The sequence below is a fragment of the Rhinolophus sinicus genome, chromosome 15 (genome assembly GCF_057876585.1).
Source record: "Rhinolophus sinicus isolate RSI-liver-muscle chromosome 15, RSI-T2T, whole genome shotgun sequence".
Classification (NCBI taxonomy): Eukaryota; Metazoa; Chordata; class Mammalia; order Chiroptera; family Rhinolophidae; genus Rhinolophus; species Rhinolophus sinicus.
Genome location: NC_142515.1, coordinates 85,996,032 through 86,015,194, shown reverse-complemented (window position 1 = coordinate 86,015,194; position 19,163 = coordinate 85,996,032). Strand labels below are relative to the sequence as shown.

At 51.3% G+C, this 19,163-nt stretch overlaps 3 protein-coding genes and 1 pseudogene across 4 annotated transcripts; 2 read left to right on the top strand and 2 right to left on the bottom strand.

Annotated features, from left to right (window-relative positions):
- Positions 1-803: 803 nt before the first annotated feature.
- Positions 804-3,685, top strand: RTBDN (retbindin). The gene is made up of 5 exons (XM_019746202.3): positions 804-1,186; positions 1,740-1,806; positions 1,933-2,043; positions 2,563-2,659; positions 3,233-3,685. Exons 1-5 carry the CDS (start codon positions 1,018-1,020, stop codon positions 3,458-3,460), a joined length of 672 nt encoding a protein of 223 aa, XP_019601761.3. The 5' UTR covers positions 804-1,017; the 3' UTR covers positions 3,461-3,685.
- A 2,079-nt stretch (positions 3,686-5,764) lies between these two features.
- LOC109454913 (phosphoserine aminotransferase-like) lies at positions 5,765-8,000 on the top strand (annotated as a pseudogene).
- Positions 8,001-12,481: 4,481 nt separating this feature from the next.
- Positions 12,482-16,471, bottom strand: RNASEH2A (ribonuclease H2 subunit A). Its single transcript, XM_019746201.3, has 8 exons — positions 16,339-16,471; positions 16,057-16,128; positions 15,806-15,932; positions 15,610-15,697; positions 14,124-14,261; positions 13,936-14,023; positions 12,816-12,939; positions 12,482-12,694 (listed from the first exon to the last, which is right to left on the bottom strand). The coding sequence occupies exons 1-8, from the start codon at positions 16,463-16,465 to the stop codon at positions 12,556-12,558; spliced, it is 903 nt and encodes a 300-aa protein (XP_019601760.1). The 5' UTR covers positions 16,466-16,471; the 3' UTR covers positions 12,482-12,555.
- Positions 16,472-16,600: 129 nt separating this feature from the next.
- THSD8 (thrombospondin type 1 domain containing 8) lies at positions 16,601-19,163 on the bottom strand. 2 transcript variants are annotated; one of them, XM_074338052.2, is made up of 3 exons: positions 18,788-19,163; positions 17,526-17,762; positions 16,601-16,740 (listed from the first exon to the last, which is right to left on the bottom strand). In XM_074338052.2, exons 1-2 carry the CDS (start codon positions 19,161-19,163, stop codon positions 17,563-17,565), a joined length of 576 nt encoding a protein of 191 aa, XP_074194153.2. In that variant the 3' UTR covers positions 16,601-16,740; positions 17,526-17,562. The 2 variants fall into 2 exon arrangements, with proteins under 2 accessions (XP_074194153.2, XP_088648543.1); XM_088792417.1 differs by having other exon boundaries at positions 16,609-16,740; positions 17,557-17,762.

Here is a 19,163-nt window from a genome sequence, read left to right as displayed (position 1 = left end):
CTCTTACTCAACTGGACACACTTGGCTTGGGACACATACAGTCCTCCTTATCCAGATTTTGAACACAAACACACATACACACAACCACACAACCAAGAGACAAATATAAACACATACACACTCAACATAAACACACACACACGTAGAGCCACACAAACACACCCTCATTCGACACCCCCCACACATATAGATCCATAACCTCAACATAAAGGCAAACACGAGAATGTATACACACTGGTCCCAAGTCTTCAAGCCTTTGGTTAGCTGGAGCAGGGGGTGGAGCGGTGGGAAACCCCTCCTCTGTGTCAAACCACGCCCCTTTCAGCTGCCACCGTTTCCTGTACTTAACCTTGAGGTGTCTCAGTAGCACCCTAGAACGCAATCCTGCTGACAGGTAAGGGGTGGCCCAAGGGGGCAAAAGAGGGGAGAGAATTGTCTTGTCTCTACAAACTCCAGTTTCCTCTTCCCTGGGGATTTTTGACTCCAGCAGCTGAACCAGCATCCTGACACAACCAAGCTTGGCTCCAAAGGTCCAGCCCTGGGTGGCAGCCCCTAAGCCGATTGTAGACTGAGAGAAGGTGACCATGAGAGGGGCCAGCAGGGATCGAGAGGGAGGAAGGAGACTGGGCAGAAGATAGGGAGGAATTACTGGACAGAAAAGGGACACCAAAAGAGTTGGGGACATCCCCTTAGTTCTGAGCATGGAGGGGGTTGCCTAACGGCTGACTGGGTGGGAGACCCTGATGGGTGTGAAGGGAGAATGGTACCAAGGGCATCTGGGCCTGAAGAGATAGAGGGGACAAGAGTCTGATGGAGGAGCTCCTGGGTCAGAGACAGGCCTTGGTGGCCCCCTGGGAGTTGAAGGTCTTTGGCCATTGCCTCCTCATCAACTGCCCATTCTCTGCTCTGCCTGGCACTGTCTCCTGGGTGTGCACCAAGAGAGTACTACTCTGAGCTCCCAGAAAAGTACGGCCGAACTTCACCCCATATCCCAGTTGACTCATATCACAGGTGGATATGGCCTCCAGGGGCCTCACTCAACCCAGAGGCCTGGCTTGGGCCCTGCAACTGACCCTGGCATGGATCCTGCTAGCAGCCTGTGGAGGGAGCCGCCCACACCCACTTAGGTCCCAGAGACACTATAGCCTGGCAGAGAACCTGGGCACAGGCCAGCTACACCTGGCAGGTGAGTACTCCGGACCCTGACTAACTCACAACACCCAGGAACCCCCACTGCACCATAGCAATACCAGAATTTCCTTATGACAGAGGCTTAGAGAAGCCTGGGCTAGTGCTGAAGAATGGTGGTTAAAGAGAATAGACTCTAAAGTCAGACTGCCTGGGTTCAAATCCCAACTCTGCCATTTTGTAGCTGTGTGACCCTGGGCAAGTCACTTAACCTCTCTGAGTCTCATGTGGGCCATTAAAAAGGGGGAGAAATAATAAACCTACCTCATAGGGATGTTGTAAAGTTGTTGTGAGAGCATGTAAGCATTTGAGAAGTTATACCACTACCAGGGACAAAAAAATAATTATCTGATTATGATAAATAATTGTTATTACTTGAAGCTGCATTTGTATTTCAAGCGAAGTGTCTCTAAGTTTTATGTGTGGGAGGAATGATATAATGGGTCTCCTCTATTCAGGGGACCCCCAGGCTTTGGTTCCCCAACCATACCTGAGGATTCAAGACCCCAACTCAAAGTAGTTCTCTTCTCCATGGCCCTGTTGTCCTTCAGAGATGGACACACCAGAGGCATCCGACCCTGGAATCCTCCCAGAACGCTGTGGGCAGCCGAGCCCCGGGTAAGTACAGCACCCCCCCCCACCCACCCCAGCGTTTCCTTGTGATCTTTACTTCAGTTGCCCCAGCCAGATGCCAGAGCCCCTGAGCATCTTGACCCAACCAGGCCGGTCCCTCCCGATATTCAGGTGCGAATCCTTCTTGGAACACCTCCAAGTTGCCCTCCGAGGTCGCTTCCATTTCCTACTATTGGGTCTACGCCAGACACAGCCGCTCTGCGCGGAGCTCTGCGATGCCTGGTAGGAGTGGCGGGGTGTGAAGGGCGTGGCTTATGTTTTAGGCGGGGCCGAGGACGGGATCTGAGGCTGCTGGTCCTAGTGTTTGAAGTGGCGTGACCTGCCTCCAACGCGGCCAAGGTCTAATGGCTGAGATCTAGTGTTTAGAAGCTACACAGAAAGTGGCGGGGCCTGTGGAAGCCTCCAGTATGGAGGCATGGCCTTCCATGTCGTTTTAAAAGGAGTGGGGCTTCTTGATTGAAAAGAAAAGCAAAAAGTGTTGAGAATGTAAGGGGCTGGCCTGGAATAGATGGTTTGTAGTCTGCTGGGATGAGGCCAGCTGTAACAGGGCCCTGGGTATGTGTGGAGAATATGGGGCAGAGTGAAATCTGGAGGATGGTGTTTATAGAGGCGTGGTCCTAAGAGGAGGGACCTGGATCTGGGGAAGGGACAGACACGGGAAGGATCCGTGGAGACCTGGAATCCCACTGGAACGCGACTGCAGAGCCTTTACGCATCTTCTTCTCTCCACACCAATCCAAGGTTTGCCACCTGCGAAAGCGATATCACCTGCGGCCCAACATGGCTTCCACTCCTTGAAAAGAGGAATTGCGGCCCTGGCTGCAATACCTATGGGCAGGTAAGCATGGGACAGAGGTTGTGGGGAAGAGGCTGAGACCTCCCCTTACTATGTGCTGTCTTAACCCACCTAAGCGCCAGAGTCTGGACTGTCACTCACTCCCAAGACTCCCGCTCCCACCCTTTGCCCTTCTGCAGCCCAACTTCCATAGTGGAATACATACGCCAGTAGCCTCTCTAAGGCCCACTGAATCCGAATTTGCCCTCCCAAAGGACTGTCCCTGTCGTAGGCTCATCTACAGTCCCCCCTGAAAGACCCAGAGGCCCGAGTCACCTTCCCCAAGGCCCAGCCTTAATCTGGCCCCCCCAGTAGGAACTACTCTCCCTCCACAAGGCCCCGCCCCTACTATAGCCCCTCCCCTAGAATCCTGGGAACACCCAGAGGTGGGAAATGCCCGCCCCAGGACCTCGCCCCGCCCTCGCCCAGGCCCCTACGCTCAAACGAACTCCCTCCCGGCCTTTCGCTTCCGAAGGCCGAGATCCACAACACGCCCTCCGCCAGCCCCCAGACGACCGCGCCCCCAAGGTGTCTGCACTCCGCTCACTCGGGTCCTAACTCCAACCCTTCTCCCAGACCTTCGCTGACGGGTTGGACCTTTGCCGCTCGGTTCTGGGCTACGGGCTGCGGGTGGCCGTTCCTGGCGCTGGTCACTGCCTCAACATTTCCATCTCTGTGCGTCCGCATCCCAGACACGGACGGAGGTCTCGGGAAACCACCTTCCCGCACTCCCGCCACCCTCGGACCTGGATCCTGGACGCTGCAGGGAGCGGGAGTGGCAGTGGAAGCGGCAGCGTCCCCTAGGGGGCGCCTGGCCTTGGCTGGGAGAGACGTCTCTTTCCTCGCATCCCCTCCCTGCCCCTCTAGACACCTAGAGCGCCACCCCCTCCCTCTGCCTTCCAGTTTCTAGAGCCCTGTCCCTCCTCCCTGGGGCTCCAGAGATTCGCTCCTTTCCAGATTATTCGAGCAATAATCCAACGCAAGCTCATTTCCTCCTCTCCGCCCTGAATAAAGTTGCCAGCTAGAGCACATGATGTGGCTGCTTATTGGGGAAACAGGTGGGAAGGATAATTTCCAGAAAGTGATGGGTGTCTCATTTCTAATCCTCAGGTCCTAGAGTTAGCGACTAAGGCAAAGGATTGGACTCAGATTCAGGATTTGGGTTGTAAGCACTACTCCTAATCCTTCTCATCCACAAGCCCTAGGAGAGCCTTGGTTTTTTCACCTGGAAAACAGGGCAAGGTCCCTTTTAGTTCAATAGAGCAAGATTGGTGGACGCCTCCTATGTCAAGGCACTGTGCTAAAGTAGATCATGTTCATTCCCTGACCTCAGGGAAAATGGAATGACATAAGAGAAGTATCTCATTGAGAGAGTAGCAACCAGGCCTCTTTTGGCTGCAAGAGACAATTGGGTTCAAAATGCATTTAGCCAAGACAGTGCTAAGCTTCAGAAATGGCTGTATCTAGGTGTTTAAATGATGCTGGGAATGTATATCTTTTTCTCACAGTAGCAAAGATGGAACAGAAATTCCATGATTCCCATAGGTAAATGGGCCTATTTCTCTGTCAAACCAGCAAAAGTTCCAGGGCTGGCTCTCACTGATCCAGCCTCGTCATGAGCCCATCACCAAACCAATCGTTGTGCCCAGGGGAATGCTCTGCTTTCACTGGCCTGATGTAGGTTATGGGCTTTTGCCTGAAGGCCCATGGTAGCATCAGTTCCATCTGAACCACAGGGACTGAGGATGGAAGAGGAGTGGTCCCCCCAAAGAAAAGTCAGGTGCTGGAACCAGAAGGGAGAGGGGTACTGGGCAGGGAATGAAAATATATTGACTATGGATACTGGTGGTTAGGACCCTGACTCTGGAGTACATCCACCTGGGTTCACATCCCAGTTCTACAATTTACTCATGCTGTAACTTTGGGCATATTGCCCAGCCCTCTGAGTCTCAGTTTCTTCATCTGTAAAATGGGAATTATAATTGTTCTCATAGGATTGTTGGGAGAATTAAATGAGTTCATGCCAGTTGTTCTGGCTATGCACTGCTGTGTAATAACTCCAAACGCCGTGGTGTAAAACAATCATTATTAGCTTTCATGGTTCTGGGGTTTCCCTGGGCTCATCTGGGTTCTTGTTCAGGGTGTCTAATGCAGTTGCAGACAGAGGCTGGGGGTGGAGTCACCTTAAAGCTTCCTCACTCACCCATCTGTCTGGTGGTTCGTGCTGGCTTTTGCCTTGAACTTCAGCTGGGGCTATTGGCCAGAATAGCTACACATGGCCTCTCCCTGTGGCTTGAGCTTCCTGACAGTATAGTAGCTAGATTCCCAGGGCAAATTTCCCAAGAAAGAGAACCAGGTGACAGTTGTCTCACCTTTGACAACCAAGACTTGGAAGTCACAGTGTCACCTGCTTTCTAGTCACTAAGGTGAGTAACTAAAGCCAGCTCATACTCAAGGAGAGGCATCCTAGATTCTACCTCCTAATGACAGCGATGTCGAATAAAACACTTGGAAAGTGCTTGGTACATAATTAACACTTAATAAATGTTGATGTCATCCATTATCGTTGTTGATGATGTTATATTCTGTGTTACTGGTGATAAGGATAAGTAGGCATTCAAAGAAGAAAAGTGACAGAAGCCTTGGAAGGATCTCCGGGCAAATGACCAAGCTGTGGGGGAAGGACATTTCAAACAGGAGGCCTGGAGATTTCAGGTTCTAGTCAGCGAGCCTGGAACAGAGTATAGGAACGGGGGTCAGATCATGGAAGGCCTTGAACCCCAGGCAAAGGCAACTTCGACCTGATGATGAGGGCCAGGTTTACACAGGGGAAAATCCATCAGACTGACACTTACCTGCCAGTTACAAGCAGGACACAGGAGGGTGAGACCGGAGGGGAGGCGCATCAGTGAGGATCTTGGGACAGCAACCGGAAGATGGGCAGAGGGAGATAATAACACACAGTGCTGTCCCAAGGAGAGCAGGAGTGATTGTTTGATTGTTTCAGAACCTTAAGAAGCACAGGTTGGCTGGCCCGGTGGCTCAGTTGGTTGGAGCGCGTCCTCTCAACCTCAAGGTTGCCGGTTCGACTCTGTGGTGTAAAACAATCATTATTAGCTTTCATGGTTCTGGGGTTTCCCTGGGCTTATCTGGGTTCTTGCTCAGATGGTGGGCTGCGCCCCCTGCAACTGGCAATGGCAACTGGACCTGGAGCTGAGCTGCACACAACTAAGACTGAAAGGACAGCTTGACTTGGAGAAAAGGCCTGGAAGTACACACTGTTTCCCAATAAAGTCCTGTTCCCCTTCCCCAATAAAACCTTTTTTTTAAAAAAAAGGAAGCACGGGTTGTTGTCAACCTCATTTTAAACCAGATCCTGGGGACCTTCACATATCTGCTGTGGGGCCCTGAGGTGAGCTTGATACTGCTGGTCTGGGGAGCCCGCTTTGAGGAGCTATGGATCTGAAGACTTCTGTTAAAGGTAACATTTGCGACTTTCCGGCTGACTTGCCATCCGCACCCTGGCACCATGGACACCCCGAGGCAGGTGGTCAACTTCAAACCCGGGGCCTGCCAAGCTGCCGTGCTCGGTATTGTTAGAGAGCCAAAAAGAATTATTAGCCTACAAAAGTGTTGGGATTAGTGTTCTTGAAATGAACCACAGGTGTAGGGACAGAGCCCCAGAGAGTAGTTTACAGGCTCTCGGCCTCACGTGAAGGGGTACTGGCTCGGGTGGTGAATGGCCTTTGGCTGTGGCTGATTGGCCGTTGGCTGTGGCCGGTTAGCCAAGTGGCCGCTGGTATAACTGCTGCGACTACGGAGGACTGCCGAGGATTGCCGAGGAGGAGCCGAGCAGAGCGGAAGAGGAGAGCTGAGAGGGAGGAACAGAGGAGAGAGTGGAGAAGAGTCGTTGGTCGGTCGGTTGGCGGAAAAGCGGATGGCAGGTCGGCGTCCGGTGGGCCCAGCCTCCAGTGATACCGTGGTAGTATGGCTCCCCTACCTATGGCTCCGTGGGTGTTCCTTGTTGGCCTCACCATATCCTGCGTTCTTATGTGGGGAGCGGGACCAGAGACCCCGCAGGCCGCCCCGCATGACAAATGGCGCAGCGAGCAGGGTCTCCCGCACGACAACAGGTCATCATATTTTGCTAAGATTCTTAACACAGAGAATCTTGTGCAGCAACTGCTAGCGGATCCAGAAAACTACAGGGTGATTTTAGTTCAAGGAGGTGGGTCTGGCCAGTGCAGTGCTGTCCCCTTAAACCTGATTGGCCTGCAAGCAGGAAGGTGTGCCGACTGCATGGTAACAGGAGCTTGGTCAGCTAAAGCAGCAGAAGCCAAGGAGTTTGGAACTGCGAATATCGTCCACCCTACACTCGGGAGGTACACGGGAACGCCTCCTATGTGTATTAGTGCGCCAATGAGACCGTGCGCGGCATGGAGTTTGACTTTATCCCTGATGTTGGGGGAGCAGCGCTGGTTTGCGACATGTCCGCAAACTTCCCATCCAAGCCAGTGGATGTTTCCAAGTTCCGTGTGATTTTTGCTGGTGCGCAGAAGAACGTTGGCTCTGCAGGGGTCACACTGGTCATCATCCGCGATGACCTGCTAGGGTTCGCCCTCAGAGAGCGCCCCACCATCCTAGAGGACAAAATGCAGGCCGGCAACAGCTCCTTGTACTACACACCTCCCTGCTTCAGCATCTACGTGGTGTGCTTGGTTCTGGAATGGGCTAAGAACAACGGCGGGGCAGCAGCCATGGAGAAGCTTAGCTCCAGCAAATCGCAAATGATTTATGATATTACTGATAATTCTCAAGGATTCTATGTATGTCCAGTGGAGCCCCAGAATAGAAGCAAGATGAATATTCCACTCTGCATTGGCAATGCCAAAGGAGACGATGCTTTAGGAAAAACGTTTCTCGAGAAAGCTCTTGAGCTCAATATGATTTCCTTGAAAGGGCCTAGGTCTGTGGGAGGCATCCAGGCCTCTCTGTATAATGCCGTCAAAATCCAGGATATTCAGGAGCTGGCTACCTTCATAAAGAACTTTTTGGAGATGCATCACCTATGAACACATCCTACCCAATATATACTTTGCCCTTGAACAAAGTACAAAATTTAAAGTAACTTAGCAATGGCTTCAAAAACTTAAACGTGGTATTTTTCTCAAAGGAACATGTTTATTATAGATTTCCCCCCCTCAAATAACAGCAAAATATCCACAGCTCTGCAAAGCTGGTGGGACTTAATTTTGACTTGAACTGGAAGCACTTAAAATACCTTCCTTTAGCTTTTCTAGCAATTCCAGCTTATGTTGTCTTTGCTGCTACTTTTTCTGGCTAGATCTCAGTATTCAAACTTGCCTGTGGACTTAATTATACAAAGTGAAGTTAATTGTTTTTGGAAATGCACAGATACACAGCATGGAGGGTGGGTGGGGTCCACTAGGTGCTGAATCTTTTTTTTCTTTTTCTTTTCTATGTGCTGAATCTTAATCCTTTCTAAAATGACATCGGGGGGGTCTCCTGGGTTCCTCAGCTGTAATTCAGGTCAACATTGACCCGTAGTATTTAGCAGTTCCAGGCTGAAGGGCACACTAGAGATCTTTCTTTACACTGTTGTTCTCATAAAGAGATAGAAGTGACAAACCATGTTTATTTAGCAAGGTCTTTTTAATAACAAGTAGTTTATATCTCTATGCATTTATATTTCTGCTAATGCGGTTCTCAGTGGTATATGTAGAGACTTTGAGAATTTGCTAGAATCCTTGACCTTGTACATTATAGCACCATATTTTCAACAGCTGTGTCTCTTCCCTTCCTCCTCCCTTTTTAAGCTCCATAAGATTTAGAAGTTCCCCAATTTAATTTTCCTTTCAGTGACTAAAAGAGAAGGTTGGTTGGTTGGTTCTTTATATTTTAGTTATTCTAATCTCTAGTTAAACTAAAAATCTCTGTTAAACTCCCTTATCGTTTATTCATTTAAGAGTTGTTATAGTGTTTTGTTTTAAAGTTTATTGGGGTGACAATTGTTAGTAAAGTTACATAGATTTCAGGTGTACGGTTCTGCATCTCATTATAGTGTTTGATCAGAGTGATGCTGTGAGTTCTGGAATATCCTTGCTGAAGAGTCTTTCCCCTATTGCTTATCAGTTGTCAGTATTTTATGTTGAATACATGATGGACATTAAAGTCCTAAAGTCACTGAAAAAAAAAAGTAACCCTTGTGAGTTACAGTTTTAGGGTGCCCGCTAGTTTCCACCTAGAGCCAGCTGTGAGACAAGGGGGGACAGTTTCTCCTCATCTTGCCCAGGCAAATTACCTCAGCAGTCAGAAATGCCTATTATTTAAAGACAAACTGTAATTCTAATAATTCTGAGGGAAAAACGCAAGTCTGAGATGTTACAAATTTACAGCATAGAAGAGGACAGGGCAAAATTATAAATGAAATCAGGCTCAATGTTTTGGAACTACAATCGTCGCAGGCCGAGGCTTGAATAGAATGTGTCCCTTGGTGGGGGGAATAGGGAGGCTGCAGCTCTTCCTTGGTCTCAGGGTATCTGCATTTGCTGTTCCCACTGCCTGGAACCCCCTTCACCCTCTTGTTATCTGTTCCACCCTCCACCCTTCAGATCTCGGCCAGTTGGCTTCTCAGGCTCTGAGATCCAGACCAGACCCAGCCTCCCCATCATGCATTTTCAGGTTCTCTGGACCTCAGTGGGTGCTCAATGAGAGGTCTGGGATCCTTCTAGCTGATTAGTGCTGGCTTCCCACTGTCCAGCACAGAAACTGCATGGAGAGGAGGTGCTCTGTTATGGGCTGAACCACACTCCCCCAAACTCATACCGTGTTTCCCCCAAAATAAGACCTAGCCAGACAATCAGCTGTAATGCGTCTTTTGGAGCAAAAATTAATATTAAGACCCGGTCTTATTTTACTATAAGACCGGGTCTTATAATAGAATAGAATAGAATGGAATAGAATAATATTAATATAATACAATATAATATAATACCGGGTCTTATATTACTTTTTGTTCCAAAAGATGCATTAGAGCTGTGTGGGCACAGAGTCCCAGAGAGCAATTTCCAGGCTCTCGGCCTCACGTGGAAATGTGCTGGCTCAGGTAGTAGATGGCCATCAGCTGTGACTAGTTGGCCATCAGCCGTAACCAGTTAGCCATTAGCCACTGATATAACTGTCATGGTTAAACTAGCAAGCAAGGATTGCAGATTGCAGAGGCGAACTGCAGCTAGCAAGTGAGGTTGGTTGGCAGAGAAGCGGACGGCGGGTTGCAGATCGTGTGTGTCCTGCTTCCTGTGTCTCCAATCCAGCCGCCAGAGAGACTATAGTGGTGTGACTCCCCTATCTATGGCTCCGTGGGTGTTCCTTTTTGGCCTCACCATGTCCTGCGTTCTTATGTGGGGAGCGGGAATAGAGATGCTGCATGACTCCCTGCATGACAAGCTGATTGTCCGGCTAGGTCTTATTTTCGGAGAAAAAACGATAACTTGAGTCCTAACCCCCAGGACTTCTCAGCATGTGACTGTATTTGGAGATAGACCTTTAAAGAGGTAATTAAGGTTAAATGAGGTTAAATGGGTGGGCTCTTATCCAACATGAGTGGCGTCCTTATAAGAAGGGGAGATTCAGACACAGTCACACAAAGGGAAGACCCTGGGAGGACAGTGAATGTGGCCATCTACAAGCTAAGGAGAGAGGCCTCAGAAGAAATCAAATCTGCTTCATTTTGGACTTCTAGCCTCTAGAACTGTGAGAAAATAAATTTCTATAGTTTAAGCCACCCAGTCTGTGGTACTTTGTTATGGCAGCCAGAGCCAACTAATACAGGCTCCATAAATAATACTCCCACAATGCCCTGGGATTCTGCCATCAGAGCATTTATTTAAAAAGAAAGAGCCATCTTTTTTCTTCTTTTCCATTAAAATCCCACTATTCAAGGTGGGGTTCAAGGGTTGGGAAGGATGGGCCTCTGCCCAGCTCAAGGTATCAATTCTTGACTCTTTACCCCAAATACTCCACTCCTTTTGCCAGGGATTGCCTTGGGCATGGACATGTGTCCTATTTCTAGCCAGGAAGGGCAGCTGCTGGGAGATAAAACTTTGCAGGTTATGATGTGATGCCTGGAGCTATGGCAGCCATCTAGAGACCATGAGAGGCAAAACACCAAAGATGGCAAAATGGAAGATGGGTTAAAAAAAAGGAAAAAGTGTTTTTTAAGTTGTTTAGCCACCTGACTTCCAAACTTCCATGGAATGAAATAAATCTGTCCTGTCGCTGTCAGGACAGATTCACTTACATTGCTGGCAGGAGTGCCATTGGGTACAAGCCACCACAGAAGGGAATTTCAAAATAGCTCTTCTCCAAATTACAAACACATATCTTCTCTAACCCAGCAAGCCCAACTCTGGGGATTTCGCCTAGAAATCTGTGCACAAGACATGATGGCACATCCTGATTGTTCCCTGCTGTACAGGTTTAATAGCAAGCTGAGCAACAGCTCAGCATATATTAAGAGGCATCAAATAGGGTCACCGGATGGTTCAGTTGGTTAGAGGGCGAGCTCTCAGCAACAAGGTTGCCAGTTCAATTCCCACATGGGATGGTGGGCTGCGCCCCCTGCAACTAAAGATTGAAAACGAAGACTGGACTTGGAGCTGAGCCCTCCACAAAATTGGACAATGACTTGGAGCTGTTGGGTCCTGGTGAACCACACTGTTCTCCAATAAAAAAATTTTAAAAAATAGAGGCATTAAATAAACTATGGAACAGTCATGCCACGGAGGGCTCTTTATACTTGATCTTAGCCAAAAGGCCGAGAAGCAATGGGGAGGGCTCTTTAGCTATGAAAGTAATAAGGAAAGTCTTTAGATACCCATTTGGAATTACCTTCGATATTATGTGGCACAAAGAGTAATGTACACTATCTAGGGTATAGTTTGCTTCCATTTGTGTAAAAGAAACTTTAGGAAAGAATGTATCTGTGCATATGTTTGTAACATGAGCTATCTCTGGAAGGACCTAGAAGGCACCTGCTATGGTCTGAATGTTTGTCTCCCTAAAATTCCTATGTTGAAATTCTAACCCCCCAAAGATATTAGGAGGTGGGCCTTTGGGAAGTCATTAGGTTATGAGTCTGGAGCCTCCAAGAATGAGATTAGTGCCCTTATAAAAGGGACCCCACAGAGATCCCTCACCCCTTCTACCATGTGAGGACACAGTGAGAAGTCAGCAATCTGTGACCCAGAAGATAGCCCTCACCGGAACATGACCATGCTGACACCTGACCTTGGACTTCTAGCCACCAGAACTGTAATAAATGTGTTTATAAACCACCCAGTCCGCGATTTTATTTTTTTAAATTGGGGATTGTTGGGGAACAGTGTGTTTTTCCAGGACCCATCAGCTCTAAGTCGTTGTCCTCCCATAGTTGTGGAGGGCTCAGCTCAGCGCCAAGTCCAGTCGCCATTTTCAATCTAGTTGCAGGGTGCGCACACCACCATCCAACTGAACTGGCAACCTTGTTGAGAGCTCGCACTCTAACCAACTGAGCCATCCAGCTGCACCCAAGTCTGCGATATTTTGTTACTGCAGCCCAAACAGACTGAGATACCCAGGTAAGCCCATCAGTGAGCTGGAGGCAGGGTGCTTCTCAATGTGCTCCTTCCTAATCTGTATCATACGAATATATATTTTAAAATAAAATCAACCAGTGCCCATCTTGTTTAGGTTGCAAAAGTCACTAGCTGGGTCTAGCCACAGTGCACACCCCAATTCCCTCAACCCCAAGTATAACCCCCACGCTTGGCTTTAAGTAATTTTAATCACAAACTGTGGGGAAGGGGAGAGGCTGGAAAAGCGGGGGTTCAGGCTGGCTCCTAGAGAGTGGTGGCCGACTCCAGGCTCCGCTCCTGGAAGTACCGGTGGGGGAGGCGGGGGCGGGTTCGGTGGCCTTCATTGAAATAGGATGTGATCTTCCCAAGTCCCACCTGATCTTCCTCTGTTGGAGAGTCCTCCCTGTGGGCAAGAGGTGGTGTCACTGACCACCTTGGGGTGGGGCGAGGCTGGCAGCTCTCCCAAGCTGGGCTGAGCCCTGGCCTCTTTCCCTCCTTCCTCACAGCACCTCCCGGATACCCACCAAGTAACGACTTCCGCCTCCTTCTCCAGGATGCTCTGGGCCGTGCGCCAACTAAACCGGACAAACTGAGGAAAGCCAAAGATGGGCTCCACATGCTTTCTCAACCACGCTTTTGTCTTGGGATCTGGTGTGGGGGGGGAAGGTACGCAAAGGTCATGGCCCCTGAGCCCTGCCCTGCCATAAAGTCCTAGCTCCTCAGCCTGGCATGTGAGACCCAATCACCTCATCTTAGGCCTCCTCTTGAGTACCTGAGGCACCTCCTAGTATTTGAGACATCTCCCTGCCTCAGGACCTTGCACAGGCAGTTCCCCCTTCAACTCTTCACCAACAGTTGCTCAAGGTGCAGTTTAAAGAGACCGCCTGAGACATCTCCCTTGTCCACCAAGAACAATAGTCATTAAACCAGCATTTGTGGACCATCAGGTTAATGCCCATCTCCCCCCATGTAACCGTAAGCTCAGCAGGGACAGGGGGGTCCTTGTTTGTCTTGCTCACAGCTATATCCTCAGGCTTGGCCCTGCATGGCATGTACCAGATACTCAGTAAGCACTGAATGTTGCCCAAACTGTTTTTGGCCTGAACCTGGTTTCCTCATTGTGGCTTCACCTAAGTTCTAATCACAGATTTACTGTGTCACCCAACCCACCTGCAAGTTCCTTCCTGGGCCTCAGAAGGACCAGAAGGTTCCTTGAACCCAGCCACTGAGTCTTCAAATCTGCCCTTGTGTGTGTTGGGAGGGCACAATCATCGCCACTTCAGATAAGGAAACTGAGCCTCATGATGGGAAGAAAATGATGGATTTAAGCTACGGGCAGTGGAGACAAGCTAGTGCCCCTCACCATGCTCCTTTCCCCTTAACAAATGGACGATGCCCACTGTGGGTCTCAGTCCTTCACTGGGGCTCCAGAGAGACATAGGGAGGGCGGGACCCTGCCAGCTGGAATACAACTCTCCCATACAATAGCCATGAGCAAGGGGCCTCCAGTCTGGGCTTCAGCCTCTTCTGCTATGGGCTGAGCGGAACGACTCTCAGGCCTGCCCTATCTGTGTTATCACATCACCAGTATCGCTGTCTCAGGACAGCTCCCAAGGCAGCGCCTACTGCCATCTATCTGCTCACCATTGGGGTAGCCGGAGCCATAATCAATGTCCAGGTCTTGCAGTTTTTCCACAAACTGCCAGTTCTTCACGGCCTGGTCACGGGCCACCTGTGGGAAAGACAAGTACTTATGGTCTCCCTCTTAGGGCCACACCTGCTCCTTACCTAGAGGGATGCTGGGAGTCAGACATGGACAGCAAGGGGCTGACCTTGGCACAGATGCTGGCAGCACTGACCACGGGGTAGAGGGCATCTGCCTTGGCCTTGACCGTCACCTCAATGTCGGGAAAGCATTGCTGCAGCCGCTTCTGATATGTCTCTGGTAGCCCCACGGTGTCCACGAATACCTGCAGCAGTGACAGAAATGTATTCAACAAACATCGGAAAAACAACTGTGCAAATGATCCAGTCTCACAGTCTGCACTTGCTGTTCCCACTTCCTGGAATACTCTTCTCTCAGTTTGTCCCTACACTGCATATTTCTCAGGGGGTTCAGCCCAAACATCACCTCCCAAAGACACTTTCCCTGATCAAGCTGCACCCATTCTACCCATTATTGAGCACCTACTGTATGTCATGGGCTACACTAGATGCCAGGAACATGGCAGTGAACACATCAGACAAAAATCCGTGTTCTCCTGGAGTGGAACACCCTGGCGAAGGCCACAGACAAGAAACAGGGTAAATAATAATGGATAGGGGAGAATCAGAAAACGTTATCATTTTAAACAAGGGGGGTTTGGGAAGGTTCAGGAAAGGTCATTCTGAGGTGGTGACATTTGAATACAGTACGGCAAGAGATGAAGGAACCAGACATTTGGAGGTCTGGAAAGGCATTCTACGCAGAGGAAACAGCCAGTGCAAAGGCCCTGAGCTGGGACCATTTCCAGTATGTTACACAGCAGTAGGGAGGCCCCATGGCTAGGTCAGGGAAGTTAGCAGGGAAAGTGATCTCCATAGCAGTTATTGTTCTCAGAAATCACCTTTATTTGCTTACCAGCTTACCATCTGTCTCCCCTGACATGGCCATGAACCTGTGAGACCAGAGCCCTTGACAGTCTGCTCTAGTACTGCATTGCCAGCTCCACATTCCAGTCCTGGACCTCAGCCACCTCCTCAGCAAGGCCTCCCTTGCTCCATTCCCTTTTTCAAGTGTATTTGCCTTTGTCATTCTCTCAAAACAGCTCATTCTTTGCCTCAGAACACTCCATGCCATGCCAACTTATATTTCTCTATTGTAATTTAATCTCATTCTCCTCCCTTTGGGTGTGAGTTTTCCTTATTTAATTATCACTGTGATCAGAAAATTAAATGTTGAAATTTACATTTCAAAAAGATGACTATCTGCTGCTGCTGTGTTGGGAGCAGATGGTAGGGGAGGGGGCTGGAGGTGGGGGGACCAGAGAAGAGGATGAGGCAGGTGTCCAGGAGGGGAGGGTGCCCCGGGCTAGGGCAGGTAAACAGATGTGTGATTTGTTCTGGACACTGAGCCTTTAGGATACAGAGAGGTGGGGTGGACTACTATGGTCCTTAGTGGGGCATACTTTTGGGGTAGGAAAAGCAGTAGGAAGTCAACAGTAGCAACAAATATTCCTGAGGTACTACAGATATGTCTGATGGTGAATCGCCCGCTGCACTCATACCTCCACTTTATCCCAAGGTGATTAAATGGGGGCAACCCAACAGTTAGCTCACCTGAGCGACTTTCACACCCTGGTCCAACGCATACTGCACCAGCCCAGCTGCTGTATCGTGGGACAGGGAGTTCAGGTTGTATTTGACCCTGCAGTGGGAGACAGAGCCCAGTCAACCCGGTTCCAGCCACTGATCCCTGCCAGCCCATGCTGGCTGCCCCTCCACCATGCCCCCCTCCCCCCCGGGGATCCCTCACCGCCCAAGCATGCTGGTAGAGATGAGGTTCGGAGAAAGCACGTCCAGTGCCCAGCCCACAAAGTCTCCGTCCTCCTCCATTTTCGCAAAGAGCCTGTCCCGCTCGCTCTCCGACAGAGTCTTTGAGTCTGGGAGATGGGTTGGGAGAGAAGGAGTGGCTGGTTCTCCCAACTCCTGCTCTCTCTCTCCAGTTTGCACCCGCCCCTGCACATTTCCAGGAACACCCTTCTCAGACGTACACATCAGGCTCACCTGCTACTTTCAGGGCCTCCAGATCTGTCAGACGCGACAGGGGGCAATAACAGATGGCGTAGACCATGGGGCCTGGGGGAAGTGGGATCCAACCAGTGAGCCCGTGAAAGCCGCCTTCCATGTTTCATCATCACCGCTTTTTCCGGTGCCATCACCAATGCCATGGCCACCACCACTATCACCACCCCCACCCCGGATCCGGTACAAATCCCGGCTCCCATTCCTGGGCAATTTGCATCCCCCTTATCATGTGCTTCCCCGACCCCGGCCCTGGAGGCGCACCCAGCACAGGGCCCCGGCCCGCTTCATCGACGCCCAGGGCGCAGGGTGCCTTGCGGCACACCGCGGGCACAGGCGAGTTCAGGCGACAGCGGCCCGTATTGTCTCTCTCCAGCTCGCTGAGATCCATGCCACTTCGGCTGCCGCCACCAGCCACAGAAATGAGGTCTGCAGGCGCAGCTTAGGCGCGCGTTTTTCGTGAACTCCTCGGTGGCTCCGCTCCCGGCCAATCGGAGCATAGAACACGCCCCCAACGCTCCCGCCGCCGTTTACGTTTACGGAGCCGACGCCGTTGCCGTGCGGCTTTCTGGGAATTGTAGTTCTCGAGGCCCACTGCCTAGCTCAAAGTTTGGGTAACGGGGTGGGCGGGGTCGCTTTCGAAGCTCCGCTCCGGGGTTTCTGGAGCTGGTGAGAGGAAAGGAAAATAAACGAGGCACTGAGGCGGGCCTTTGAGGACCCGCCCAGTCAGGGCCTAGAAGGTGAAACACCACTACACTCCCAGAATTCAATGGTTCGCATCACTGGGTCCCCGTCCCCTACCTGGACTCTAGAGGCCATTTGCACCCGCGATCCCTGACACTCCACATAGTCTAAGCACCCTGGACTAGGTATCTCCGATCCCACTGCGCTCAAGCCTTCGGAGATGGGATCCCCCCAACTCCCTCTCAGTACCTCAACCGCATCTCCACCGCCCCGCCTCTTCCTATCCTCTCTCTCATTCCGGCTAAGCCTCCCCTTCCTTCCAACCAGGGTCTGAGATCTCAAGACCTCAACAGACTCCTGCTCAGTCTTTGTCCACTACGCAGACTTATTCTCCCCATCTCTGGGTTCATGTCCTACCCCCACCCCGCCCTTCTCGTTCTCTCCCCGCATCTTATTCCCTGGTCTCAGCGGGACTCATGTCCTCTGCCTGTGGGTCCCTGGCCTTCACCAAGCTCATGCCCCTTCCTCAGGGTCACAGCTCCTCCATCTCCGTTTCCCCCTCCCCGTACCCCACCATCTTTCTTCCTTTTTCCTCAGATATCAGCCGTGCTCACATCTCCGGGCTCAGCTCTCTCCTCCCCACACCACCCTCAAGCCCCAGGCTTAGGACCCCAGTTCTTCCTTCCAGGTGCCCACCTCCTACGCGCCCCCCCCCACCACAGCCCTTTCTATCTTCCCGCCCACCCAGAGGACTTGCCAGCCCGCACCGGTCCCGACTCCTCTGCGCCCGTCTGTCACCTGGGCTCAGGGCCTCCAGTCGCAGTCGATGGGCTTGCAAGAGGAACAATCCCGTTGCCCGCAGGGCCGCACTTGCACCAGGTTCTCGCGGTCCATGAACACCGGGCCCGGCGCCGTGCCCAGCACCTCTCGGCTGCGCTCCTGCTTGCCCAGGTCGCAAAGACAGAGCCACTTTCCCCACGGGCCAAGGAGTGAGTCTTCCACGTCTAGGGATGGAGGGCCAGGTGGTGGGGGGGAACCTACCCGCCAAGCTCTCCTCTAAGAGGGGAGGAAGATCAAGACACTACCGTAACAGCAACAGCTCATGTTTGCAGGGCTGTGCCTCTGCGCCAGGCACCCTGCCATAGATGATCTAATTGAATCTGCTCATTAGTCCCAGGTTGTGACACTGAGACCTAGAAAGAGCAAGGCACCATTCCGAGCTCACGCATCTGGTGAGTGGCCCAGAGGAACTGCAAACTGACACGTCCCACCTATGACAGCCTACCAAGTTGGGGCTGTGGTACAACACCCTTGGTGCCCACTATCCGAAGCTGACTCTTGTCTTCCGAGATCATGAGCCTGTCCAGTGGCCACAGTGCCACCTGACCAGCAGTTCTGTCAAGTGGTAAATTAAATGACATAATTGGCACAATAAAGGTACTTAAAGCCCCTGACGCTGTGTTAGTAGTAGAACAAAAACGAGTGTGATCACTTTTAAAAGCAGCTACAACTTATTGCGCACTTAACCACGCCCCTTTACAGGGTTCTTTTACCGACTTCTCCCTAAACCCCTATGAGACAGGTCCCAACTCATCAAGCCTCCGTCACACAAAACTCCCTGGCTCACTCTTCCCCCTGAATCTTTGCATTTTTCGCTTTTTTTGTCATGCCAGCTGTTGGTTACCTATCTTCTTAAGCCGGGCCTTCTCTGACTTCAGAAATTGACCTGCCCTCTTCTTTAAGCAGCTTGCATGGAGAGAGGACGTGAGCAGGACCCAAGCAGACACGTCCATAAACTCATGGGTAGGTGGTAGGAAGGGCGGAGATGGAAAAACCATGTAAGCTGCTTAAAGGCAGTCTCTATTTCAATTTACAGATGAGAAAACTGAGCCTCAGAGAAAAGTGACCAGACCAGTGCGAAGGTGGGCGGAGATTTGAAGTCCACGGAAGAGGGTCTGTTTGCAGCCAGCTGGCAAAATGGAGCGATTGGGCACCCTTCCGCGCCGTCACACCCGCGAACTGCAGTTACCTTTTCTCTGATGCTGCAGCTGCAGTTGCTCCCAGGTGTCGCCTTTGCCCCCTTCGCCGAAGTAATGGTAATCGGGGGAGACTTGGGCAGGAGTCACCAGCAGCAGGAGCATCAGAGGCGGCAGTAGCAGAGCCTCTGGGCTTCCGGCCATGCGGAACTCCAACTGCCCCCCGGCGCGCTCCGGGGCTGAGCCCGGCGCGGGGTCCCCGTGGGCGGGCGCAGTGGTCGCCACCCGCGGCTGAGCCTCTCCCCCAGCGGTCGGCAGGCGCGTGGGCCCGGCCGGCTCCTCTCCTCCACCCCTGCAGTGGCAGTGGATCCGACCGCTCTGCTTGTCTACCACCCCCCCGCCCTGCGCGTCATGGTTCCGGCCACGCAT